Source organism: Trichosurus vulpecula, chromosome 3, assembly GCF_011100635.1.
Source record: "Trichosurus vulpecula isolate mTriVul1 chromosome 3, mTriVul1.pri, whole genome shotgun sequence".
Taxonomy (NCBI): Eukaryota; Metazoa; Chordata; class Mammalia; order Diprotodontia; family Phalangeridae; genus Trichosurus; species Trichosurus vulpecula.
In genome coordinates, this window is record NC_050575.1 from 151697627 (window position 1) to 151725479 (window position 27853).

Sequence of the window (27853 nt, forward strand, 5' to 3'; positions counted from 1 at the left end):
AGAGGACTTCCCAATTGCCCGCTGGGAAATGTAGTTCTGGCCAGACGTCTCTCCCTTGTCGTACGCTGGAGAGTGGACTACATCGTCCAAAGCTGCAGCAAGGGGAGCTTCCGCTGCTCGTCCTCCGATCCTGGCCCATGGTCTCGCCGTGATGCATCCTGAGAATCGTAGTTCTCGTGATTCGGGTTGAAAGGGACATCGGGCAGGAGGAGTATGCGGAGAGAACTACCAGGGAGGCGGGGCAACCGGGAAGCGAGGAAAAGCGGCCCGCTGCAGCGGAGGCAGCTGAAGCATGAAACGAATCGAAGGCACTAGTGAGCAAGAGCGGGAAGCAAAGGTAGGGACTCTTGCCTGGGTCGGGGGCGGGGTTTAGAGCCAGGCCGGGAGCTGGGACTGAAGAGCTAGGGTTCCAGGGGGCAGCCCAGGGGTCTGGGAGGAGGAAGGAGGACGGGGCTGCGCATCTGTGAGGACTGGGGGTGGCGGACCTGGGAGAGGTTTCGACGCTGGTTTGGAGCCGGTTTGGTGTCCGAAGGAAAAGGTCTCCCCACTCCCCTACCCCACGACCCCCCGCTGGGCGTCTCAACTCGTGGCTACTGGCCGCTGGCTTCCTGCGTGGGCACTTGCGGCTTCCCTGCCTCAGTGTCTCTTCTGTCTTATAGCAATAATTGCACCCTCCGCATCCTCCCTTCCTCACTGGCAGGCCTGGTGAAATCTTAATGAAGATGAAAATCCGTGTTTGTACCAGCGTTTGTGGAAAATGCACATTTAGTGCAGAAGGCTTTAGGGCAGGAAGGGATATAAATCCTCAAGTCTACGCCCCCTCCCCCTCCCCCCACTCCCATTTTACAGATGGAGAAATTGAGGCCCAAAGAAGGAAGGACGATGATTTGGCCTTAGTCACCAGTTAGTCAACAAGCATTCATTAAGCGCTTCCTAGGTGCCAGGCACTGTAATTAAACTATGGGGATTCAAAGAAAAGCAAAAGAGAAGTCAGTCCCTGCCCTCAAGGAGCCCATCGTCTAATGGGGGAGAAGATGTTGCAAAAAAAAACAAAACAAAACAAACTGTGTAGAAAACAAATTATGGACAGAGAAGATAGAAGATAGTTTTACAGGGAAGGTTGTAGCAGTGGGATCTAGGAATGCCTCCTGCATAACGGGAGTAAAGCCCATAGGCAGAGGGGAGGAAGGAAAGCTGTCCAGGCTTGGGGGACAACCCAGTGAGTAGGCATGGAGTTGAGAGATAGAAAGTGTGGGCGGAACAGCAAGGACAGTGTCTCTAGATGTTGGAGGATGTTAGAACTCGAACCTGGGTTCTCTGGCCCCATTGAAAGCATTTATCCACTTTGTCGACTATACTATTGACTAGGAAACCTCTTGAAGAGAGCCGCTGTATGTGTGTAAATCTTTGGTATTTACCCAGAGTAGTATGTTGAACTGCCTTTGATGCTGTCCATGCCCTGAGGCCACATTACAAGTAAGATTATTTTATGATGAGATCCCTATGAATCTGCCTTGTAACGAAATATGCTCTATAGATAGCAAAATTGGATTGTCTTTGACAATAATATGCTCAGGTAAGCATCTGGTAAATGCTTTTTAGTAATGAGGTTATATTGAAATTTGAGTACTAGGAGAAGTAGCTCTCCTGCAGCTATTGCAAGGGGGCCAAGGTCTAGGAAAGGAGTGAGGAACCTGTCCCCTCAAGGCCACATGTGACCTTGATGTGATAGTTTGTGTTTGAATATAATAAAAATAGCTAGCATTTATATAGTATTTTAAGGTTTGTAGAATACTTTACAAAAATCATCTCATTCTATCTTCATTTTAACCCTGAGGCAGGTGCTCATCCCCATTTTGCTGATGAGGAAACTTAGGCAGGCAGAGATTAAATGCCTTCCTGAGGATCACACAGCTAGTAAGTGTCTGAGGTCAAATCTGAATTCAGGTCTAATCGACTCCAAGTCCAGCACCCTTTCCATTGTGCTCCTTAGCTTTAGGGTCTTGCTTTTATACTATAAATGCTCTAAAGCCATGAAGATAACTACATTCTGCGAATCCCATAATCATAGGATTATAATGATAATTGTTAACATACATGTATATATTTCTTTAAGGTTTGCAAAGTGCTTTACATATATTTATATATATTTAGGACTGAAAGGGACCTCAAAGGTAATCTAGTTCTACTTCCAAGGCCTTCTGTTCTCTTCTGTGCATTAAAAAAAAGTTTCAATGGCTCTCTTTTTTGGCATCATTATTGTTAACCTTGCTTCCCCACAACCCCATTCCATTAAAAAAAGCTGAAAGAAAAAAAAAAAGCCTTGGAGCAAGCATAGTCCAACAAAACGAATACATGTAATAGCCCTGTCTAAAAATGTGTGCCTCTTTTTGCAACTTGGAGGCCATCATCTCTCTTTTAGAAGGTGGTTAAGTAAGGCCTCTGGAGACATGGTTGGTATAGTAGCAATTAGATTTGAAGATCTTTCCCACCCATTAACAGGCCATGTGACCTGCTTACACAGGAAGCCTGAGTTACATGGTGGGAGGAGCTTCCTGACAGGAAAAGGAAGTTATGTCACACAGAAAATGCACAGAGGGAGAGAGAAAGAGAGAGAGAGAGAGATATGTATGTTATGGCTGCTAATGGCCACCCTCGTGATGGTTAGAACTGAACAGGCTGCCTTAGCTGTACTGTGAGTTTGTTTGGGGTAAGACCCCAGCAGGGGGGTCGGAGAGGTTTTGGGATGAAGAGGCTCAATGTTGTGATATTCTGTATTGAATGTTTTGGGTTCCTTGCTGTTATGATGAAGCAGACTGACTGGCTGTGGGAGCTGAGCATTTGGTTATAGGATATGGTTCTCTGGTGTCTGAATAAATAGTTTACTTCTTCTACCTTCTATGTGGAGAGTCTCGTATACTTTGCAATACAGATCTACATAGGCATTTTGACAGTTATCTACATTGTTATTATTGCCTTACTGTTTCAGTTGGTCATTGCATTGATCAGATTTTTCAAGTCTTTCAAAGTTGTTTTCTTTACCATGTTGTTGTCCTAGTATAAATTGTTCTTCTGCTTTTATTCACTTCATTCTGCATCAGTTGATACTACCCAAGATTCTCTGAAATCATATCTTTTGTCTTTTGGTGTAGCATAATACTCCACATTTACATACCACAATTTCTTCAGTGATTCCCCAATTGATAGGCACTCCTGTAAATTTTAGTTCTTTTTTTTCTCCCTTTTAATCTTCCCTTTAGGATTAGAAAGTTTATTTCCTTGCTAATATATTCCCTCCTGCAGTTATCCTCCCTCTTAACTCATCCCTTATTGCTGCTTGTTTTCCTATTGAGTTGAATGTGCATGTGCACACCCGTGCTTGTGTGCATGTATGTTCAACCTTCCTTTGTTTCATATAAAAGGGAGGTATTCCTTTCACCTCTTCATCTCTGTAGACTCTTCTCATATATTCCAGTTATGAAAAATAGCAAGTTCTACTCCTTCTTTTCATCTTTTCTATACTAGTGTATTCTTTTTGCCTTCTCTTTCCCTTCTTAAGACTCTTAGAACAGGCACAGTCCACATTCATGTCATATGTTTTTCTTGTTTAAATCCCTCAATAACTTTTGAAGGGATTAAGATTTTGAAGGGACTCTTGTACCCTTTTGCCTTATTGCCTTCTATTTGGTGCAAATAAATTTAACTTTGAAGGTTTATCTTGACTCTTCTGATTGCATTTCAAAGTTCCCATTCAGCTTTGGTCTTTTTATTAGAAATGCTTGAAAATCCTCCATTCCATTGAAGGTCTGTTTTTCCCCTTGTGGGATTACACTCACCTTCTCAGGGTAAGCTATTCTTGGTTGTCTGCCTCTTTATTTTTCCTTTTGGAATATTGTATTCCAAGGTCTCTTCTCATTTATGGTAGAAGTTATTAGGTCTTGTGTAATTCTGACTGTGGTTCCTTTTTACTTTAATTTCTTCTTTCTGAATGTTTGCAGTATTTTTTCTTTAATGTTGGAACTTTGGAGTTTGGCTATGACATGCTTGAAATTTTTCCTTTGATAAGTGGATTTTTTTCTATCTTCACTTCATCCCCAGTTCCATGTGTCAATTTTCATTTATGATTTCTTGAAATGTAGTGTTCAGGGTTGTTTTTTTTTTAATCATGATTTTCAAGGAGAGGGAAGATGAGAATAAGCATTTATATAACACGTAATATATGCCATACTCTGTACTTTTTACAACTATCTCATCTGATCCTCACAACAATCCTGGAAAGTAGATGCTGTTATGATCCCTATTTCACACTTGAAGAAACTCAAGCAAATGGTGGTTAAAATGTCTTGCCCAGGATCATAGAAGTAAGTAGCTGAGTTCATATTTGAACTCATCTTCCTAATTTTTATTGCAGTGCTCTATCCCCTGCAACACCAGCTTTCTCAGTCAGTGATTCTTAAATTATCTTTCCTTGTTGACCTGTTTTCTAGGTCAATTGTTTTTTATATCATATATTTTATCTTTTCTTTTATTTTTTCTCAGCCTTTTGATTTCTTAATATTTCTTGCTGTTATGTAGCCATTGATTTCTCTTTGTTCTATCTTGTGGAAAATTCACTTTTCCTTTGAGTCTCTGTTTGAAGCTAAGGAATTTTCCCCTCCTTTTGGGTAATTGCTAAATAATTTTTTTTGTGCTATTGATGTCTTTATTGGTTTACTCATCTATACAACTTAAGTTCCTGATTTAGGCCCTTGTGCTAGGGGCAGGCCCTCTCTCCTGCTGCTCTTTTGGGTATGGGAGTCAACCCTTCTGGGTCACCTGAGTTCCTACAATTTTTGGGTGTAGGCTGGTCCTGGATCTTTGAGATGCAGAGCTCTACATCTTCAGGGTCCTCTGTGGTATCTAGTGACAGACTGTTGGGGGTGTCCCCAGCCTGAATGTGGTTGTGCTGCACTGGTTGCTGCATCTTCTGTTCCCTACCTGGGGCTTTCTGTGGGGTCAGAATATGCTTGGCTCTTGATGCACCTTGCTAAAGACTACCAGGGCCTTTGGTTCTCTGGTTATGATGGGAGCTAGTGCTTGTTTGGTTATGTTGGTTCTGGCTTTGCTGGTAGGTTTTCCTATTAACCCTTGAACTTCTGTTTGACTTTCTGTATACTTCTTGGACAGAGGAAGTCATAGTTTCTTTCTAGACTTCTTAATTATTGTTCAGTCTGGTGTAAATTTCAGGGTTTTTTTTTTTTTTTTTTTTTTGCTGGAGTCGGTATTTATGGGATGTGGACAGTCTACATCCAGTCAGGTAGCCATTTGTCCAACTATTTTACCTAGGACAAGAGATTCAATTCTATGGGACTAATTTTCCTCATTTGCAAAACAAATGGATGGACCAGATGATCTCTACTGTCCCTTTCCATTTAAGACACATCACTGCAGATAAGCATCTGGGCTAGTCATGTAAAGCTTTAAGAAAATTTTTATAAGTAAGTTAAAATGTGCGATAGAATATATTAGTGCTATGATTTAAGATGCATACTTATTTGCAGATTATATAAATTGTTAGAGAAGATTGTTTCTTCAATACAAATAAGAGAAAGTTGAAAACTTAAATACTTTGTTCAGTTTTATTTTTTTATGCTGATTAAAAAGGCAAATGAAAAATAGCAAATTCTACTCCCTCTTTTCTATAGTAGTATATTCTTTTTACCATTTCTTATCTTTCCCATAAGACCCTTAGAACAGAGCCAATCCACATTCATGTGCTATGTTTTTCTTATTTAAATCCCTCAATACCCTTTGAAGACATTAAAATTTTGAAAGGACTCTTCCTCTATTAGAATTTCAGTACTATATCATCATACAGTCCCTTCTATTTACTACAAATAAATTTAACTTTGAAGGTTTATCTTCTCTGTTGTGATTGCATTTCAAAGTTCCTATTCAGCTCTGGTTTTTTAATTAGAAATGCTTGAAAATCCTCTATTCCTTTAAAGATCCATTTTTCCCTTGTGGGATTATATTCACCTTTTCAGGGTAAGTTATGCTTAGTTGTCTGCCACTTTCTTTTTCCTTTTGGAATACTGTATTCCAAAGTCCATACTTATAGCATTCATTGATTTTTCCATTTGTGTTAAGTATATCACACTCTACTGACAGAAATTGTAGCTTCTCCATACCTTGGCAGATGATCTTCATGAGTTTCTGCGACCAAAAAAATTTGCCTCTTTCCCAGTCTTCTGATGACAGGGTTTTCTGAGGTAATTTAGCCTGGTCTTTGTAAAACAGGCACATTACCATCACTGGACCCGTACATTTGAAGCCTTTTGATCTTTGTAGTGTCTGCCAGAACTTGAACTTCACTACTATAACCTTCCAGAAGCCATCTAGCTTCATTAGGTGATAGAGTTGTGATCCAAGATGTCTCCACTTGTGGGAATGGATGAGCCACATTCAATAAAAGGAAATTCATTAGAGAGAAATATAAAGACCTATGCACTCACAGAACGATAGGAGCATTGAATTTTAGATTCGAAACGGACTTTAGTGATCGTTTACTCCATACTCTCATTTTTTGTTCAGTAGTTTTTCATATGTGACTGACTCTTCATGACCTCATTTGGGGTTTTCTTGGCAAAGATCCTATAGTGGTTTGCCATTTCTTTTCTGGCTCATTTTACAGATGAGGAAACTGAGGGAAACAGTGTTAAGTGACTTGCCCAGAGTCACACGGTCAGTAAGTGTGTGAGGCCAGATGTGAACTCAGGAAAATGAGTTCTGACTCCAGGCATGTCTCTTCATCTACTGTACCACCTAGCTACCCCATACTCTCATTTTACAGATACAGAAATTGAGGCCTAGAAGAGGGAAAATGACTTGTTAAAGGTCACACAGTTTGTTTGTGACAGAGCCAGTATTCATTGGATCATAGGCTGTAGAACTGGGAATAACCTTAGAGATGGATACATTCCACTTCCTCATTTTGCAGATAAGGAAACTGAGGCCCAGAAAAGAAACTTGGCCAAAGTCACATAGGTGATTAGTGGGGATTTGTCCATATAATCAGAATTTGATCCACATCTGGTATCTCCAAATCTAGTGTTCTTTCTACTGTACCCCATGGGATTCTTGAATTGGTTAGTTTGGCTTTCTTGCCTCACATATAATGGACCAGCTACTTTAATTTATCATGTAACATTCTACTTCAGTGTACTTCAGCGTTCAGAATAATAAAACATCAATTTAGTCTTTTGGTAAAATTTTTTCCTCCCAACGTGTCAGTTATATATTATAACACTGCATAAACAGCTTCTCTAAAAATCATCCTTTTTTCCTTACTGACAACAGCAAGAAATTCAAAGCGTAACCTAATCTTGACCTGGTCAGTGACCTAACTGGACAGTTGGTGATGGTGTTCAGTCATTTCAGTCACGTCCTACTCTTCGTGACACCATTTGTGGTTTTCTTGGCTGAGATACAGGAATAGTTTGCCTTTAACTTCTCCAGCTCATTTACAGATGAAAAAACGGAGGCAACAGGGTTAAGTGATTTGTTCGAGATCACACTGCTAGTAAGTGTCTGAGGCCAGATTTGAACTCAGGATTTCCTGACTCCAGGCCCAGCACTCTATCCACTGCACCTCCTCGCTGCCTAACTGGACAAGGGTATCGTTGACCAATCTGTAGCTCCCTTCACATAACAGCTCTGCTTGTGTCAGTGTAACAGTGCCCATTAAGTGGAATCTCAAAGGCTTGGTTGGGTATAGTATAGGATTGACAGCATTGGGACAAAACAGATCTTTACAATAGTGGAACCATGCACAGGAGACTTTCCTTGTCTTCTCTGTCACTAAAGGGGAAGCAGAGAAGATATCATTCTATGAATGAAACAGCAAGTAGGGAAAGCAGAATTTTTATATCAAAAGATTGGAGAGGCATGGCAAGATATATTCACAAGTTCCTTTTGTCATTTGCTTTGATAAATGAATCTACGATTCTAAGAACCTGTAACCATTTTGGTTTTTCGACATAGCTGCAGATTTCATTCAGACAGCTAGGAGTAGAAACTTCTAGAATTAGGACAGGCCTACCAATGTCACTTCTCTACACAGTAGACTCCAGTGATTCTCTGTTCTTTCTAGAAACAAATAAAAACCTCTTCTTTTCAGCATTTGTAAAGCCAAAATGCCTTTCTAAGCCTATTATTCAGTTAAGTAAACAACAAGCATTTATTTAGTGCTTACTGTTTACCTTTGCCAAGCTCTTAGGATACAAAAACAAAAGTGATAGTGTCTTTCTTCAAGGTACATTCATTCTAGTGGAGGAGACACATACAGTACTATATATAGAAAATGAATACAAAGCAATTTATGTGGGCTGGAAGAGTATACTATCAGCTAGGCAGATCAGAAAAGGCATCATGTAGAAGGTGGCTGTTGAGATGAGTCTAGAAGGCCACTCAGGATACCAATGGGTGGAGGCAAGGAGGGAATACAAGCTAAGAATGAGGGATAGGTAGCAGGGAGACAGCAGTTGGAATGTCCTGTATGGGGAATAGCTGGGACGGTTAGGTCATAAGGTGGAGAAGAGAGTAACATATAAATACAATGGGACAGTAAGAAGGGGCTATGCATTCTGGTTCACCCAGACTGGCCTTCTTGGTGTCCCTCAACACCCTATCTCCCATTTCTGTATCTTTGCACAGGCTGTTACCCATGCCTGATTTCCTTCAGAACTTGGCTAAAGTGCCATCTTTTTCCTCAGTGAGGTCTTTCCTTATCTCCTTTGAAAGTCTCTATGGAATAAAGAGTCAGTTTTGGAGTCAGAAAGATCTGGGTTCATGTCCTGCCTCTAAGGCTCTAAGTTTTAGAGTAATCAACAAATCAGTCAACATTTGTTAAACATCAAGGAGTCTGCAGGCCACTGGAGACACAAATACAAAGAATGAAACAGCCCCTACTAGGAAGAGGAGATACCTTGTTGGTAGAGGGTGTTTCCTCTCTGGGAAGTTCACTGTACTGACGAAATCATAGGTCCAGTAAAACCACCACCAAATTCATATATACTTAAATATGTACATATTTTTGTTCTTGATTAAATATAATCTCCTTAAGGGGATTTGTGGCTAGAACAGTGTCTGCCACATGGTAGGTTCTTTAAAATATTTATTGATTGATATATGTGTCTGTAGTTGACTCTGCTTAATCTTTGGAAAAGAAAGCCAAATCTCACAATTCAGCAAATGGCATTGGGTGTGAATAGCGTTGAAGCTTACCAAATGTGAGGAGAAAAAACCCAATAAAAACAAATAACTAGTAACTCTACAGATTATTATGTCTTACTGTACAAAGTTAACAGTAGATTATGGGAAAAAATGGGCTTTAGGCCAGAAAAGGACTTTAAAGATCATCTAGTCTCCCTAATTTCACAGTTGAGGAAACTCAGGCCCAGAAATACTAAGTGTCTTACTCAAGGCCAAATGGTAGGAAATAATAGAGCTGAAATTTCAATTCAAGTCATCTAACTCCAAATCTGGTGCTCTCATACATAGCATGAATAGTCATAGGATATTTAATTTCATTAAATTGATGAACTCCCTGCTTGGGAACTTTCCACCAAAGCAGATCCCTGTGATTTAGTAGATAAGTCCTAGAGAGTTTCTATCTAATCGAACTCCCCGCTTTGACAAATGAGAAAATGCAGGTCCATGGAATAAGTGTGATGTAGAAAGGAGGGAATTAAAGCCTTTACGCCTACACAACTTGATAGTAAATGTTAAGGAAGGGATCTGAACTCAGGTCTTTCCAACTCCAAGCCACCCTTACCATAACATCAGGCTGACTTTACAGTCATGTGTAATACTACAATTAAAATGGTGGAAGTAGATCTATAAGAATTGTACAGTAGCATCATAGCTTTAGAGCAGAGGCTCTTACTTTTCTTTGTGTCATGGACCCTTTTGGCAGTCAAGAGAAGCCTTCTTCTCAGAATAATGTTTTTATGAATAAAATGAAGTACATAGGATCATGAAGAAAAACATTTATATTGAAAGTTATCAAAATAATTTTTAAAAAAATAATTCATGGACACCAGGTTGAGAACACCTGATTTAGAGCTAGAAGTGACCTAATCCAATCTCCCTCATTTTACAGACAAGGAAACTGTGACCCTGAGAGGTTAAGTGACTTGCCCAGGGTCACAAAGGTATTAAGTAGAAGAGGCAGGACTAGAATCTCCAAATCCTGCTTTCTTTCCACTATGCCACGGTGCTGTGGTCATCAAATTATAGATGTCATTCAGTTGGTATAGTTGGCATACAGAATAATAATAGCAACAATGAAACAGACATTTATACTGAAGTAAAAAATGTCCCACGTCAGCTCCCTATTCAGTAAGTTCCTGTGGCTATCAGTTGCCTCTAGGATAAAATACGGATTCCTCTGGCATTTCAACCTCTTCAGGCTTTTACATGTTACTCCTCTCTACACACTCCACTGACTGGAGTGTCTGCTTGCTGTCCCTCACACACAACTTTGCATCTCCTATTTCCATGCCTGACATGCACTCCTACTTTTTTTCCCTTGGCCTTTTTGAATTCCTAATGATCGGCTCAGGTGCCGCCTCTTTCTTGAGGTCTTCCTAATTTGGTTGCTAGTGACTCCTGCACCTAACATTCTTTATAGTTACTGTGTATACATTTTGTATTTACTGAATTGTGGTCATGTTGTCCAGCTCTCTGAGGGGAAGTAGGAACCTTTTGTCTTTGTATCCCCATGAGCTGGCACAGTGCCTGGCACAGAGAAAGTGCTTGGTCAGTGCTCACAACAAACAGAAATTGGAAGGAGGTACTTGTGGGTTATTCTTACAGATGAGGAAGCTGAAGCTCAAAGAGGTTAGATAGGCAGTGGCAGGGATGGGGCTGAGACCTAGTTCTTCTTGACTGTAAGTCTAAGTTTCTGTCCACTATATCACTTTGCCTCTCAAGACAATTAAGCAGACATTTTAAAATACCTCTTGTGAGCAAAGCACTGTGGTCTGTTTAAAGAACAGATGCTTCCATACCACCTCTTTTACCACTAGTCCCCATAAGAATCTTTTACCTGAATATGCTGGCTATTGCTGGAAGATTCTTGTATTTCTGTGGATTAGTGAAATGGGAAGTAACCTAAGGGTTTGAGGAATGCAGTCTGGGGTGCCCAGACCAAGATTTAAGGCTGCAAAGGCAAATGGGAACATGGAAAGTTCATTGATGATACTAACAATTATAACTAACAATTACATAGTCATTTAAGGTTTACAAAGCTCTTTGTACACATTATCTTGTCCTAAGGTTCCTTTAGGATTATTAGATCTAAAGACTTTGGAAATAAATCAGAGTATGTTGAGAAATAGAGTATTAGGGACTCTGACAGGTCAGTGATATTGCATGTGGTCAAGAGGCTTCAGCACTTGGCAGTCATATCATCTTACTTAGTGTGACTAGTGCTTTTGAAACAATGAGTCTAGGGAAATGGTTTCTTTTCCTTATTGAATGCTCGTATATGTGCGTATATTTAAAAATGTTTATTTGGGCAAAGAACATAATTTATTATTGTTTTCCAGTAGGTCATCTACCACTGAGAGGTGGGACATGATCAGGAATGTAGTGAAATGATTCATTGTGTTTATGGATTTCAGATTACTTTACAGTACAATTCCCAATACATTGCATTAGTTTGTTAGGTTTAAAATTGATTTGCCATTTAACTCCTTGTTTATCACATTGGAATAAATATTTTTCTAGTGCTCCTTTTCAAGTCATCAATAATATTTACTCTCCATATCTAATATATTATCCTGCTTATGAATGATGGTAAATTTCTTAAAAGAGAGTCATGGCGAAAGCAATGTTTACATGCCATTTATATCATATGCCTGATGCTAGGAGCAAAAGAAATTTTATATTAAAGACAATGTCACTGTCACTTATCTTTTGGAACTCTTTTTAGGAAAAACATGGTATATAGATAGTGAATAAAATAGTTAGATATGTTCTGCCAAGTTTTCAAATAGAAACATAAGTTTTAAGAAATCATCTTATAACATTGGTGTACTGTTGGATTTCACAGGCTCAGAGAAGAGATACAAGTTATCTCCCTGAGGAGGTAAAAGTAGGTCAGGAAGAGAGGAAGGTAGGCATTTGTAGCAGTAGGACTCAGTTTGCAAAAACCTGAGACCAACATGTACCCCACTGCAAATCTGCTGGTTCTCCCTGGTTATAAGTATAAAGAATAGAGCCTTGAGCAAATGTTGTAGGCATCTCATTAGTTCTGTAAACACAGACCATATTGTCTTACTGGCAACTCTCAGCTGTTGGCTTTGGAAATGACCTATTAGTTAAATGACCACAATAGCTTCACACTAATGGAAGAACTGCCATGTAGAAAGGAAGGAGTCGAGGCTTTTGTGCCTGGTTGAAATAGTACCAAATTTAATTGTAATAACTAGGGAATGATGGCTAATTTATCTTTTTTTTTTTTTTTAAAGAATTTCATGCTAGTGGAAAGAGCACTTTTTGAGAACTGTTTGTGATCAGATGAAGGCCAGGAAATTCAAAGTTATGATTCACCTATCAGCTTTTGGTTTCCCTTTTGACACCTTCATTTAGTGATCAGATCATAGGATTGTTGAGGCATGAGAGTAATAAAAAATGGGCTGATGGTACAACCTTAGCTCAATCTGCTGAATTGAGTGTGATTAAGGTATCAATACTGCATTAATATGGATTTCCTTCTTTGATGTACATCAATCCATTATCTCACTATTGTCCTGTATATGGTCTTTGAAAACAGAAAGAGATGGAAAAATGTGGTATTTTATACATACATACATTATGTGTATGCATACACACGTACATTATATCAATAGAAATGCTCTTTCACTAGTGACTAGAACTGGACAAATGAATGCACACGTTACAGGTTATGAGGACTTAAGCCTATTGTCATGTCAAGCTTGTTATTTAGGTAAATAGTGTGTAATTTTTAGCTGAATCAGCAGTAAGTATGCTTCTAGCAATTTTTGTTTTAGTCACATTATTGGCTGGTAACACTATTAATGACACAATAATTGAGAAATAATAGTCATTGTTCTCATAAAACATGATCCTTATATTGGAACCAGCCGGGCAGAGGACTTGCATATGCAGACTGAAATAGAATGACTAGCGAATGTTTCCAGCTTTTAAATTCATCAGACCCCTGCTGCTTAAATTGCCCCAGCTGTTAATGCTGGAACCATTACAGTAATGGACTCAGCAAATGAAGGAGAACGAAGACACGCACACTTTATTACCAGAGGGGCAATTTTCTCTTCATCTGTAATAGCAGCGGTGCCTAGTATTGATCAGACCATCAAGATACTAATCCTCTGTAAAATTACTTGTTATAACTGAAAATGTGTTAATCCAAATCAGTCTGTGTCCTGACTGTCTACTTACTATTGAATACAGACTATTAGATGGTTTATTTTTCATGATTTAAAGCCTTTGCCCTGAAAATGGTTGGAGCTTCTTTCGCAACACTGAGTGCTTAATCTTAGCTATAGCCCAGGGTTGTCTTTTTGTTTTAAACAGAACATCACCCACTTAATTAAGGAGTGAGTGTCTCTCTTGCTGTCTGAGTTATGCCAGTGTTTTATGTTCCTCTAGATTTATTAAGCATCTTGTTTTACATTCAGTCTGTGGTTTCTGCTGTAAATAAAAATAGGCACATCTTGCACATATTAGAAATGTGAAGGTACCAAATGTCAATAAGTACCAGGGATGTGAGATACTTTGATTTATATTTCAGGCACCAGGTTGTGCTTTGTCGATTGAACCTGTAAGCAGGGTTCATCCTACAATCTTTGAAGTAGTAGGAGTGGTTTTTTTGCATGTTATCTGGAAAAGCTTATGATTAATTTTGCATACTAGACCTATTTAGTTTAATATTTAGTTTAACAACAATGATGCTTAACTTTTTTTGTTAATGATGCTGACTAGAAAGAGAAAATAGACAATTAATTTCTAAGAAAAGTACATGTTAATTATGTCCCTTTATCTGCATTCAAAATTGAGAATATTAGGAATTCTCACTGGTTTCTGTTTCTGTTGAGCAAATTGGGTCTTCTTCTCAAAGCTAGTAAATAAATTTTCTTTTGCACATATATTTGATGTATACATATGACATGCCTACTAGTGATATGACTAAAAAGTAATAATGATTTTAATGATCTTACAAGAACCCAGTACTCCAGATTTTGTATATCCCTGTGTCTGTTAGCATTCATAATAGCCAGCTTGGGAAGCTATACACTTTAGTGCCATTGCTCAGAATATAACTTAGAACTGTTCTTTTGGTTTTCATATTTTTATTGATATATTTTGTTTTGACACATTAATCATATTGCATTAACAATAACCAAATGTTATAAAAATAGAATTAAGCAAAACTGTCCAATGTAACTTTTTTTCATTCAATATAATGAAGACAATAAATAGTATTTGTAACTTACAACTCTTAAAAGTTACCGTTTCTTAATAGACAGGAAGTATGTTTTAACCTCTATTATCTGGAACCAGTATTGGCCATGTATCTGACCTGAATTCTTTTGTCTTTTAATATTGTTTTCAATTACATTATTGTAGCCATTGGCTATGTTGTTCTTTCGGTTATATTTTCTTTACCCTGTGCTTTTAAAAGTTAGATGTTAGAATGTGAGTTTCTTGAGGGCAGTGGTGGTATTTTTTGCCTTTCTTTGAATCTCCCAGTGTTTAGTGATGGCTTGACACATAGTAAACATTTAATAAATTCTTTTGGCTATCACTGCATCTCATACAAATTTTCCCATGCTTCTCTGAATTTTTCAATTTCATCATTCCTTATGGTGCAATAATATTCCATTACATCTATTAGCCACAATTTGTTCATCCATTCTTCAGTTGTTGGGCACGTAACTTATTTCTAGCATTTTTATCTTACAAATAGTGCTTCTTTAAATATTTTGGTACATATGAGACCTTCCTTTTTGTAACTAACTTCTTTAGTATATTAACCCAATTGTGGAATTGCTACATCACAGGCAATATAAACAATCAAGTAATTTTTCTTTTATAGTTTCTAGTGGTTTGGAACTGTTATTTTCAAATCACCTTAAGTAGGTAGGTATATTGGAAGGGCCATTTAACTGGTAAGTAAGAGTTCTGGGTTCTAGACCCAACTCTGGCTATAGCCGTATGATGTCCCTGAGCCTCAGTTTCTTCATCTGAAAGTGGGAGAGTTGGAATAATTGATCTCCAAAGTCTCAACATTCTGTAATGCTATGATAGGTGGTTTGTTAAACATACAAGATGGCCAGTCTCATTGATTCATAATTACAACCATTTTAGACCAAAAAGGATATTCCACATCTTAAGTGCTACCTCTTTTTGCCAGATCTAGCTTTCAGTAACTTCTGGGTGTTTCAAGATATCAGAATCCATTCTCCAGATTGAAAGTTTGCTGGACAATTTGCCACCCTTGAGAAAATTCAAAAGAATGTGCCTTTGGCTCTACAGGAATTCCAAAATTGTTTTCAGCCATGGCAGCATCATTGGAATAAATGTGTGATCTTCTAAGAATACTTGTAGGGGACGATATTAATTTGGTATCCTGGAATAAAATGTGTGACTTCCTAACTTTGAAGGGGGACAGTGTTCATTTTTATGGCATCATCTTTGGAATGAATGTGTGATCTTCTAAGAGTACTTGTAGGGGACGATATTAATTTGGTATCCTGGAATAAAATGTATGATTTCCTAACTTTGAAGGGGGACAGTGTTCATTTTAATGTGTGTTAACTTTGGACTCTAAAAGCACTAGGTATTAATAAGTAGAGTTTCAGAACTGTCATGATGCTAGAAATGTATTTGAAGCTTTCTCTGAGAGACCTCTTACTGGGATTTTTACCCCTTGCCACAACAACTGCTATGAGTTACAAAGGAAAGGAAAAGACATGCTCTCCTCTGATTCCCTGTGGGTTAGTCCATCTTCTAAAGGAATGTAAGTGGGGCAACCTAATTAAGTATAATGGCCCTAGTAACATCTCTTCCTTAAATATGTGCAGTAACATTTTCTACTTTTCCTGCCCATACTTTCCCACAATACCGCTTACCTTAGAGGCAAAAGCCCTTAGCGCTGTCCACCTCTTAAGTGCTGAAGCAGCCAGCTTTTCTAAGATTCCATAACTGCTAGCCATGGTGCTGACTGTTTATTAAGGAAAATATTTCCTTTATAACATCTATTTTATTTGCTCAAACAAAGAGTAAGCCAGCCTCATTAGTTTTTGTGTTTCCAATCACATGTGTATGATTACAAAATAGAGATTAATTTTCATGTCTACTTTGTAACCACACCACAAATATATGTGAATATTTGGTCTTGAAGCTTTCTGTTGTGTAGATCTTTGCAGTCTTTCACCATGGAAGTAGCATGCTACTTGAATAAAGGAAAAACCATAGGCATTCTTGAGTGGAATGTTGACGTAACTTCAAAGTTACATAAAAAAGCCTAAACATTAACAGTGTTAGAGGAATTATTGAAAAAGAAATTTCCAGGAACTTCCCAAAATACCACAGGGTTGATATCAAACATGAAGCTGTCAAGAAATATTAATGGAAATGGAAGACTTAGTTCTGGTGAAAAGGAGAGTGGTTTTATTGGGTAACTAGCATTCTATTCCATTGCACAGCCACTGAGTACTAGACTCTACCACCAGTTGTTTTGAGGGGTAAGAATTATTTTAAAAAGTGAGAAATTTTGATCTCTGCCCTTGAGCAACTTTATAGCCAAGTTAGCAAAACATGAGAATGCTTATGTGACATGTTAATATGTACAAATTTATATAATAGAAGTTGAGCTCATTGTTGACTTGAACCAATTTCTTCTTCATTGATTGATTTTGATATTATATCACTTAAAAGAATAAATATGAAAGAGTTTATACATTTTAGAGTGTGATCATGTAGAGGGACCTAGTTTTATCAAAAGAGTCCTTAGTGTTTTAATAGTCACTCATTGCTATTCTCTGTTATCCAGGAAATGTTGTCCTAGTACTATATGTAATAATTATCTTATTCCTTTCAAAGTGCTTGTTAGTATTATTTGAAATTGCCCTCCAAAGGACTTTTATCCTTTGTAAATTGACTTAGGTGTAAATTTAAGCCAGATTTCCTTCCACAAAATCCAGTAATAGGGGATTAATTTATATTTTTCAACTAAAGATTGTCAAACATTTAAGTATCTGTGAATTATTTAAAAGTATCATTTAAAAATATATGTAGTGTTACTGCATTTGGTAAATGCAAAATGTCAAGACTGATTTCCCTTTTTCAACATCATGGCCATGTTGACAAACTTTGGTTGTTCTTGGATTAGTGAACTGGGGATGAGCAGAGGAAAGTCACTAAGAAAGAGAAAAAATTAAAAATCACTACAGTAAACTATGTTAGGTGTTCTGGGGGATACAAAAGGAGTACATAACATGGTTCTTGCCTTAAAGGAAGTTACAAGTCTTGTTAGAGGGCAAATATTGTCATATGAAACAGTTATAGAATACACAGTAGTTATAGTATTACATTGTGTACTCATTGCTTTTTTGAGAACTGAAAAGTCCACAGGAATAACAGATACCTTTCAGGTCAGTATTAACTAATGAATTAAGAGATCCAGTAGCCATCCAGATTTTTAGTATTAGTATCATTTTGCAGAACGATATATCTTCTTTTAAAGAGAATCATTGAATCTTTTTACAAAAATAATTCTTTACCAGTATACCCTGCACCAGAAATGCCAACTGCCCTCCTGATTTTAGCCTGAACCAAATTAAAATGTAATTGGGAAATATTTAGCAAAATAAGTAAAAATACAAAAAACATATATAATATTACATCTAAAAACTCAAGTCAGCATGTGGCCCTCAAGGATCCTTATGTGAGGTTTAGTGGCTATTGTTTTCTATTTGAGTTTGACACCACTGGTCTACATCATCTCTCACCTATTCTTACAAAATGAACCTTTTCTTTCAGCAAAGAAAAACAGTTAAGCAAAACCTACCCACACAATTGGGTGTTATAGTATATGTGACATGCTATTTCCATAGTTCTCTACATCTCTACTAGAGGAGGGAAGTGTGGTTCATCTTATGTTATCTGGGGCCAAGATTGGTCATTGAAATTAATCTGAGTTCCAGATGCCTTCTATTAACAAAATGGCATCTTAAGGAATATTTCTTTTTTATATTTCATGCCATTGGCATCTCATTGCAGATACACAATTTTTATATAGATCATGTGGTTTTCTTTTCAGTTCACTTGTTTTGACGTTGTGAGTACTTGAGAAAAAGGCACTCAGTCAGACAACCAAAAAGCATGTCTTAATTGCCTCCTATGTGATAGGCACACTGTGGGGCTACAGAGGCAAAAACAACAGCTCCTGCCCTAGAAAAGCTTCAGGGATGGGGAACCTGTGGCCTTGAGGCCCAGAGGGTCACACTTGAGGACCTAGAGGGCCATATGTAGCTTCAAGGCCATAGGTTCCTCACCCCTGGTATATGCTCCTGAGGGAGATGACATGCATGTCTATAAGTATATATGAAAAAAATAAGGCAATATCTTTGGAGGAGAGGAATTCATTTGTAGCTGGGGGAATCAGGAAATGATTCATGTAGAATGTGGTACTTGAGCTAAAATTGGAAGGAATGAGAGATTCTAGGAAGTAGAGGTGATTAGAATGTACATTCCAGGAATGGGGAATAGCCTGTACATAGACAAGGAGCTAGGAAATGGAGTGTCATGTATGAGAAATAGCAAGGCCATTTTGGTTGGACTATAGCATGCACGAATGGAAGTAATTTGTAATAAGGCTGAAAAGCTAAGTTGGAGGTAGGTTGTAAAAGGCTTTCAGTGCCAAATAGAGCTATTTTTATTTAATCCTAGCATTAATAGGGAGCCACTGGAGTTGATTGAGCAAGGGAGCGATATGGGTTAGGCCTGTATCCTCCATTATAGCCCTTGCCTCCATGCTCAGCTGAAGATCTCACATCATACTTTGCAAAAAATAAAAATAAATTGAGGCCTTTTGCCAAGTGCTCTCTTCTCCCCTCCTTCTCATCTCCACTAAGATATCTCCCACTATTTCTTCCTTCATTCTAGTCTGACAAAGAAACAACTAACTCTTCTGTAAGGTACCCTTGATTCCAACCTGCTGGAGAAGACAGGAGAAGCTTCCTGTCTTCTCCAGCAGGTTGCTCCCACACTCATTTCCACATTCTTTCTATCTTCACTTTATCCCTTTCTGCTGATTCATTTCTTACTGTCTATAAACACACCCAAATCTCCCTATCCATAACACACCCATAAACACAAACACAAACCCTCAATAGATCCTACCATCCCTACTAGTTGTTCTGTATCTCTCCTCCTCTTTTCAGCAAGACTGCTTGAAAAAGCTATCTACTGACATTGCCTCTACTTCCTCTTCTTCCAGTCTCTTTCTGACCCTGAGGTTTAGATTACAGGTGCATCATTCAATAGAAACAATTCTCTCCAAAGTTACCAATGCCCTGTTCATTGCAAATCTGTTTGCTTCTTGATGTCTGCAGTATGTGACACTGTTGTGCCTATTACTTTCTTTTCTGGTGGATATTCTCTCTCCTCTGTGGGTTTTTATAACTGTCCTCTACTGGTTCTTCTCCTTCCCGTCCAACTTTTCTTTCTCAGTCTCCTTAGCTGAATCTTCGTCTATTTCACATACTGATTGTGAGCATCCCCCATCCCCTAAGGTTCTGTCTTGGGCCTTTAAAAAAATTTCTATGTACTCTTACTTGATGAACTCATCAGCTACCATAAATTTTGTTATCATCCAGTGCAATTGATTCCCATATGTATTATGTCCAACCCTAGTCTCTCCTGAGAGCTTGGCTTGCATCATTTTGGTGAACTGAATATCTCATAGACATATCAACTCAAAATGTCCAACACAGAGCTTATTATAAACTTTACTATGTCTGTTAAGGGAACCATCATCCTTCTAGACACCTAGGTTCACAACCATGGAGTCAGTTTTGACTCCTCATTAATTCATCTCACATATCTAATGAGTTGCCAAATCTCATAATATTTTTCTTGTACAATATCTCACATATGCCCTTTTCTTTCTACTTGCATAGCCACTACACTAGAGGTCAGACCTTTGTTACTCTTCACCTAGACTACTACAATAGTCTCCTAATTTTCTCCTTGCCTCAGGTCTCTCCCTACTCTGGCTCTTTTTCCACACAGTAGCCAGTGTGATTTCCCTAAAGGTCTAACCATGTCGTCTCTACCCTACTCATTAAGTTTCAGGGGTTCCCTATGATCTCCAGGATCACTATGCTTGGTATTTAAAGCTCTTCACAAACTGGTCTTTTTTGTCTGTCTTGTCTTCTTACTGACCACTCACTTCTACACACTCTGTATTCTAGGCATATCAGCCTACTTATTCTTCATACATGATGCTTCATTTCCCACCTCTGTGCCTTTATATTGGCTGTCCCCATGCCTGTAATGCTCTTCCTTCTCACCTTTTTACCTCTTAGAAATTCCAGCTTCCTTCAGGACTCGGCCCAAGTACCATTTTCTCCGGGAGGATCTTCTGAGTGCCCACAGCTGGTAGTGCCCTCCTTCCAAAATTACCTTCCATTTACTCTCACAATTCTCATTTCTCTTTTATGCCATTTGGGAACATTCAGCTATTGTTCTGTGTACTCTTGGGAATCTACAGGGTTCCCTTATCAAGTGTTGATTCTTTTATTTTTTGTATTGCTGTATTTATTTATAGATATCTCAACCTGTTTAGCTGGTGTTTCCTTCTGGTTTTATTATCTTCCCTGCTAGTTCATTTTCTGTATTTTTTTTTTTTGCATCTCCTTTAGCAAGCTGTTGACTCATTTTTCATGATTTTGTTGCATCATTCTCATTTCTCTTCCCAATTTTTCTTCTACTTCTCTTACTTGCTTTTCCAAATCCTTTTTGAGCTCTTCCATGGCCTGAGACCAATTCATGTTGTTCTTGGAGGCTTTAGATGTAGGATCTTTGACTTTGTTGTCTTCTTCTGGCTGCATGTTTTGATCTTCTTTGTCACCAAAGTAAGATTCTGTAGTTTGAGTCTTTTTATGCTACTTGCTCATTTCCCCAGCCAATTACTTGACTTTTGAGCTCTTTGTCAAGGTATAACCACTTCCACAGTGGAGAGTGCTCTGTCCCAAGCTTCAGGAGTTTTGTGCTGCTGTATTCAGAGCTACTTCTAGGCACCTGTAAATTTCAATTCTTCTGAGGTGGTATGGTCCAATGAGAGGTCTTTATTCCTCTCCTTGCCTGTGCTCTGGTCTGTGAGTGATCTCAAGCACTCCTTTCTCTGTGTAACTACCGGGAAGACTCCCTCGCCACAGCCACCTCAAGCTCTGCCCCACCAGCGCTCCTCCTTACTCCAGGACCACCAACCAGGACTGCGACCCAGATCCAAGCAGGGCAAAGCAAGAGAATCCTGCCTCAGTGCCAGCAAAGAGATCCCTGCACTCCCACTCTGATCAGCTGCTTGATTACCCCCACTGTCTGTGGGTCTGGAGCTCTAGAAGCAGCCACCGCTGCCGCCGCCGCTGCTGCAGCCACCCCCGCTGCTCTGGGGCTAGGGCGAGACCACGCCCATCTCTCAGCCAGGTCCAACAGAATTTTCCCACTGACTTGCTAAGTTGTCTTTGGAGTTTGTAGGTTGAGAAGTCTGGAAACTGCCACAGCTCAGTGATTCAGTGCACTGAGGTCTGCTCTATCCAGTCTGCTTGGGCCTGGTTTGTGCTGGTACAGCCTAAGCTGGCTTTTGCTCTGCTCCCAGCATGGTGTGATAGACCCTTCCTAGCGACCATTCAGTCTGTCCTGACCTGGAGACTTGTTTCACTCTGTCATTTCGTGGGTTCTGTAGCTCTAGAATTTGTTTAGAGTCATTTTTTACAGATGTTTGGAGGGATTTGGGGAAAAGCTCAAGCAAGTCCCTGCTTTCACTCCGTCATCTTGGCTCTGCCCCACGAGTTCATTTTCTTGTGCTCAAAGTCTTTAACTGAGTTTTCTTCCTAATGAGATCTTTGGCAATTTCAGTCTTTTCCCCCTTATATTCCCTTTTTGCTAACTTTCTGACATCTCCTTTGATGGCAGTTTCCCTGGAGGTTGGTCCTCAGAGCTTTATTAGCCTCTTCTCACACTGGCATTTCATATTTCATTGCCTCAGTCTCTGTGACTAACGGTGGAGAAGGGGTAGGTAGGTACATAACTGGCCCTAGCTGGATGCTGGGCCCTTTCCCTTAGGCCTAGTGGAATGCTACACATATTGACTTCCTACACCGGTTTCAGCTGTTCCTTAATTCTCTGGCTGATTACTGTTGCAGCATAGAGTGCTGCCATGCAGAAGTTCCAGCCAGAACAAGCTTCTGTCTTTTGGTTTTCACAGAACAGGGTTGGGAGTGGGGTTCAGAGTTGACTTCTAGTAAAAGCCAATGGGATGGCTTATGTAGCCAGGCCAAAGAATGGTGGCTGGTGAGAGAAGAGGTAATAAGTGAGCACCTTGTGGGGTTTTCTTCCTTATTAAGGTGCTTTTTGTCTTCGTCATATAGCTCAAATAGCTTTGAGGAGGTTTAAGAGGACATGAAGATCATTGAAAATATCTACTCCTCTGTTTTGTTGGTCACATGATCTGGAAATTCATCTACTCTCATGTTTATGTCTATTTTGTAATAAATAAAATTTGTACCTATTTTACATAAGCTTCTTGAGGGCAGTGACTATTTTATTCTTTCTTTTTTTTTATTTGAGTTAGATTTTTTATTTTTAGTTTACAATACTTAGTTCTACATGTTCCTGAGTTTCAAATTTTCTTTCCTTCTCTCCCTTCCTCCCTCTCCCCCCAAAAATGGCATGCAGTCTGATATAGATTCTGCATAAACCTTCACATTAAACTTATTTACATAATAGTCAGGTTGCAAAGAAGAATTTTGGCCAATGGAATGAATCATGAGAAAGAAACAAAACCAAAAAAGAAGAGGAAAAAAAAAGAGAATAAATAGTTTGCCTCAATCTGCCTTCAGACTCCACAGTTCTTTCTCTGAATGTAGGCAGCTCTCTCCATCATGAATCCTTTGGAGCTGTCTTTGAACCTCGTATTGCTGAGGAGAGCCAAGTCTATCAAACTTAGTCATCACAGAATCAATATGTCTGTGGCTATGTACAATGTTCTCCTGGTTCTCCTCCTCTCACTCAGCATCATATCATGTAGGCCCTTTCAGGTTATTATGAAGTCTGTATCTTCCCCATTTCTTATAGCACAATAGTATTCCATTACATTCATATATCACAACTTGTTCAGCCATTCCCCGATTGATGGGCATCCACTTGATTTCCAACTCTTTGCCACTACAAAAAGAGCTGCTATAAATATTTTTGTACATATAGGTCCCTCTCCTACTTGTGTGATCTCTTTGGGATATAGCCCTAGGAGTGGTATTGCTGGGTCAAAGGGTATGCACATTTTTATAGCCCTTTGGGCATAGTTCCAAATTGCTCTCCAGAATGGCTGGATCTGTTCACAACTCCACCAACAATATATTAATGTTCCAATTTTCCCACATCCTCCCTAGCATTTATCATTTTCCTGTTTTGTCATGTTAGCCACACTGACAGGAGAGATGTGGTACCTAAGAGTTGTTTTGATTTGCATTTCTCTAATCAATAGTGATTTAGAACATTTTTTCATATGCCTATGGATATGTTTAATTTCTTCCTCTGAAAATTGCCTATTCATATCCTTTGACCATTTCTCAATTGGGGAATGGCTTTTATTCCTATAAATTTGGCTCAGTTCCCTGAACTTTTTAGATATGAGGTCTTTATCAGAGACATTGGTTGTAAAGATTTTCTCCTGATTTTCTGCTTCCCTCCTAATCTTTGTTGCATTGGCTTTGTTTATACAAAAACTTTTCAGTTTAGCATAATCAAAATTATCCATTTTGCATTTTGTAATGCTCTCTATCGCTTGTTGGGTGATGAATTCTTCGCTTTCCCATAGATCTGATAGGTAAACTATTCCCTGCTGTCCCAAATTGCTTATAGTATCAGCCTTTATTTCTAAATCATGAATCCATTTTGACTTTATTTTGGTATACAGTGTAAGATATTGGTCTATGCCCAGTTTCTGCCCTACCATTTTTCAATTTTCCCAGCAGTTTTTATTTTATTCTTTGTGTCTGTTACCAGTGCTTAGCATAGCAAGTGCTTAATAGATGCTTATTGGTTGATTGGAAGATAGTTTGGAGCTTTGAGAGACTTGAGATGGGGAGACTAATTAGGAGGCTATTCCAACAGTCCAGGCGAGAGATGATAAGGGCCTGACCTTGGGTAGTGGCCATGTGAACAGAGAGGAGACAGTTGAAAGTATCAGTACAGAGGAAGATACAACAAGATTTGGCAAGTAATTGGATATGGGAGTATGAGAGAGTGAGGAGTCAAAGATGATTCCCATGTTGTGAATGTGGGCAAACTGGAAGGATAGTGATAACCTTGATAGAAATAGTGAAGTTTGGAGGAGGTATGAGTTTGGAGGGAAAGACAGTGAGTTCTGTTTTGGATAGTTTGAGACATCTATAAGGCATCTAATTTAATAGGCATTTGATGATGTGGGACAGGAGCTTGGAAGAGAGGTTGGGGTCAGAGATATAGGACTGGGAGGCCTTTTCATATTGATAATAATTAAGCTCATGGCAGCTGCTAAGGTCACTGAGAGAGAACATAGACAAGAGAAGATGGATAAGGATAGCGCATTGGCCTGTACCTGCTATTAGGAGCATGACATGGATGTAGATATAGCAGAGGAAACTGAGAAGGAATAGCAAGAGGAGAACCAAGATAGAACAGTGTCATGAGAACCCAAGAGAGGAGAGTGTCCAGGAGGAGAAGTTGTCAAGTGTCACAGTGCTACAGAGAGATCAAGAAATATGAAGACTGAGAAAAGGCCATTGGACTTGGAAGGTGAGATCAGTGATGACTTTGGAAAGAACAATTTCAGTTTAGTGAAAACATTGGAAGGCAGGTTACAAAGAGTTGAGTGGTGAGAATGAGTTAATGAGATTAGACGTATAGCTTTTTCTGTGAGTTTGGCTGTGAAAGGAGAGAGATGCATTTGTAGGCCAGAGGGAAGAAGTCTGTAGACAGGGGGAGCTTGGAGATAAGTACCAGAGTGAGGATGATTGTTTAGTTCTGCCAAAGTGAGCAGGGTGCCCAGTCTCACATATCTTCAAGAACCACCTTACAGTAAATTCTTATGCTCCCCTGGCATAGAAATAATCCCATGTACTCACTCTTGTTTCCTTGTATTAACTTTTATTAAAAAATAACCACTTGGATACATGTTCTACAGCTGACCAGTCTTGGTGAATGTACTACATAGCTGCTTTGGTTCCTCTTAGATACGGTACATACTGACATGAAGCACTAACATCCATGGACAGAAAAGGTACAGTGTAACTGCTACTCTCTTCCCTTTTATTTTTTCATCTGAGATGTTTTCTCCTTCTTTTTCTTGATCTACACTTTGATTTTTCAGGATATCCCAGCTTTTTGGCATGTGGGGGACTTGCCGATGGTTGGTTCCTTCAGGCTTTTTTTCACTCATATATAGCATGTGTATCTTTTTCTTAAAAGGAATTATAAGGGGGCTCACATACTCATATGACTCCATACTGTGGAATCTATAGGAAGGGTCCCTGCTGTCACATATACAGAGGTATAGCCTATTAGGAAAGATCCCCCTCATGTTTAAAAAATGATAAGCAAGCACTTAACAGTGACAGTGAAGCAAAAATTTAAAATTTTTTTCATGTAAGGTTGCACATATATGTCTTTTATTGGGGTTCTCTCAATTCAGGTCTTGAATTTACATTTACATTCAAAGGTTGTCCAGTAACTGGACTTGATTCTGACAGTTGCCTCTTTAGGCCATCCAAGAAAAAAATAATACAAAAGGTGAGCCAAGGGACTATGTAGTTGGATTCATTGAAACAAATATTTATTGAATGCTGACTGTGTAGTTGAATTCATTGAAACAAATACTTATTGAATGCTGACTATGTGCAAAGTACCTATGTGTTCAGTGCGTTTGGGTGTACATAAATGAGTAGGATGAAGTTTCTGCCCTCAAGGAGCTTACTACCTATCAGATGGTATGGTGTTAATGTGATTAAAGATCTTGTTCTTCTCTGCCCCCTCCCCCCCCCCCATTTAATAGGCCTTAGGTGGAGCTAGTTAAGAGAAGCATGATTAGGGGAGGCTTATTTGTAGGAAGGCCCACACCTTTTGCTAACTAGAAGTGAGGCCCCAGGACCACACCCTTTTACTGGTTAGGTATGAAGCCCTTGGGCCCTAAGAAGGATATGTGTGTGTATATATATATATATATGTTTTACTTCTTCTGCCTTCTATATGGAGAGTCTCTTATTTTCTGCAATCCTGAATTATACAGGCATATTCATGGTCACCATTGATATCATGAATTTTGCCTCACTGATACAAGTGGGAAGGTAAGTACCCAAATAATATCAGAAAATGTTAGGTTACAAAAGAGATGTACTGGAGAAGTTCAGAGAAAGAAGGTGTGGTTGAATTATGATGGACTTCCTGGAGGAATTAACATTTGAATTCAGCCATGGGAAACTGGTAGAAGGAGCAGCATGAACAAAGCCATAAATGCAGAAAAGCATGACTCTGTTCAAAGAGGTATGAACAATTCAGTTTGGCCGGATAGTAGAGTGAGTATAAGTAGGGAAGAAGTGGGAGGGAAGGCTGGAAAAATAGTTTAGTTTGCACCATATAGTGGAGGGCCTTAGATTCTGTGCAGAGGAATTTAGACTATTCATTAGATGTTAGGGAAAGTTTTTGTGCAAGAAATGCCATGATCAGAGTTAGGCGTTAGTAAGTTGAATCAGGGAGTACTAGGTATATTAGATTAGAGTGGGCACAAGAGACTAGACGCCCAGAAACTGCATAACAGGTTTCTGCAGTGGTCCACAAGTTAGGGTAGTGGGAGTCTAAACTAGGATGATAGCACCTAGAATGGAAAAGAAGGTACACATATTGAAGAGATGTTGGAAGGAGAGACTCTATGGGACTTGGCAACAAATTGGGTATGGAGGGAAATGGAGGAGTCGATAATGACTTCAAGGATTCAGGTCTGGGTGGCTCAGAAAGAGGTCAAATTAGGAGGAACTGGTTTCTGGTAAGCAGTTGGAAGTGTGGAATTGGTGCTTAAAATAGAGTTTTGCTTAAGGAATTTCTATTTGGATGTCATATGCATAGAACTCATACTTGAAGTTGTAGAAGTAAGCAAAAATACCACCTCAGTGTATTTAAACTTTCAGGTGCTGTAATGATTTCATGTGACAAGTTTGTCTTTCTAACATGTGAAAGCTACTTAAAGATGCCATGTGCTTCTTTTACATTTGTTACCAAGCGCAGCATTTGCTAGACACTTGGAGCTCAGTAATTACTTGTTTAAACAACAAAAAAAAATTGATGTTGAGGTTTGGGGGGCTTAGCTTTAGAGTTAAATTGCTTATACATGATCTCTTTCTGGGCAATACAAAATACCAAAATTCTTTGTTTGGAAAATCCTAGGATGAAAACCATATAGTAGATTGGCACGCATGAACACTGTATATATATATATAGTCCAAGAAAATCTTGAATTTTTGTCACCCTATACTCATCCCTGGGTTTTCTAAAAGAGTTATATCTA

General features: G+C 38.9%; 1 protein-coding gene across 1 annotated transcript in view; it reads left to right on the top strand.

The window, feature by feature from the left end:
• Nucleotides 1-167: 167 nt before the first annotated feature.
• The window catches only part of FTO (FTO alpha-ketoglutarate dependent dioxygenase), a 432232-nt gene continuing 404546 nt past the window's right edge, over nucleotides 168-27853 (top strand). Inside the window, exon 1 of the mRNA XM_036751285.1 lies at nucleotides 168-337. Coding sequence (XP_036607180.1) covers nucleotides 293-337 — 45 coding nt within the window. The 5' untranslated portion in view covers nucleotides 168-292. The remainder of the gene's footprint in view (nucleotides 338-27853) is intronic.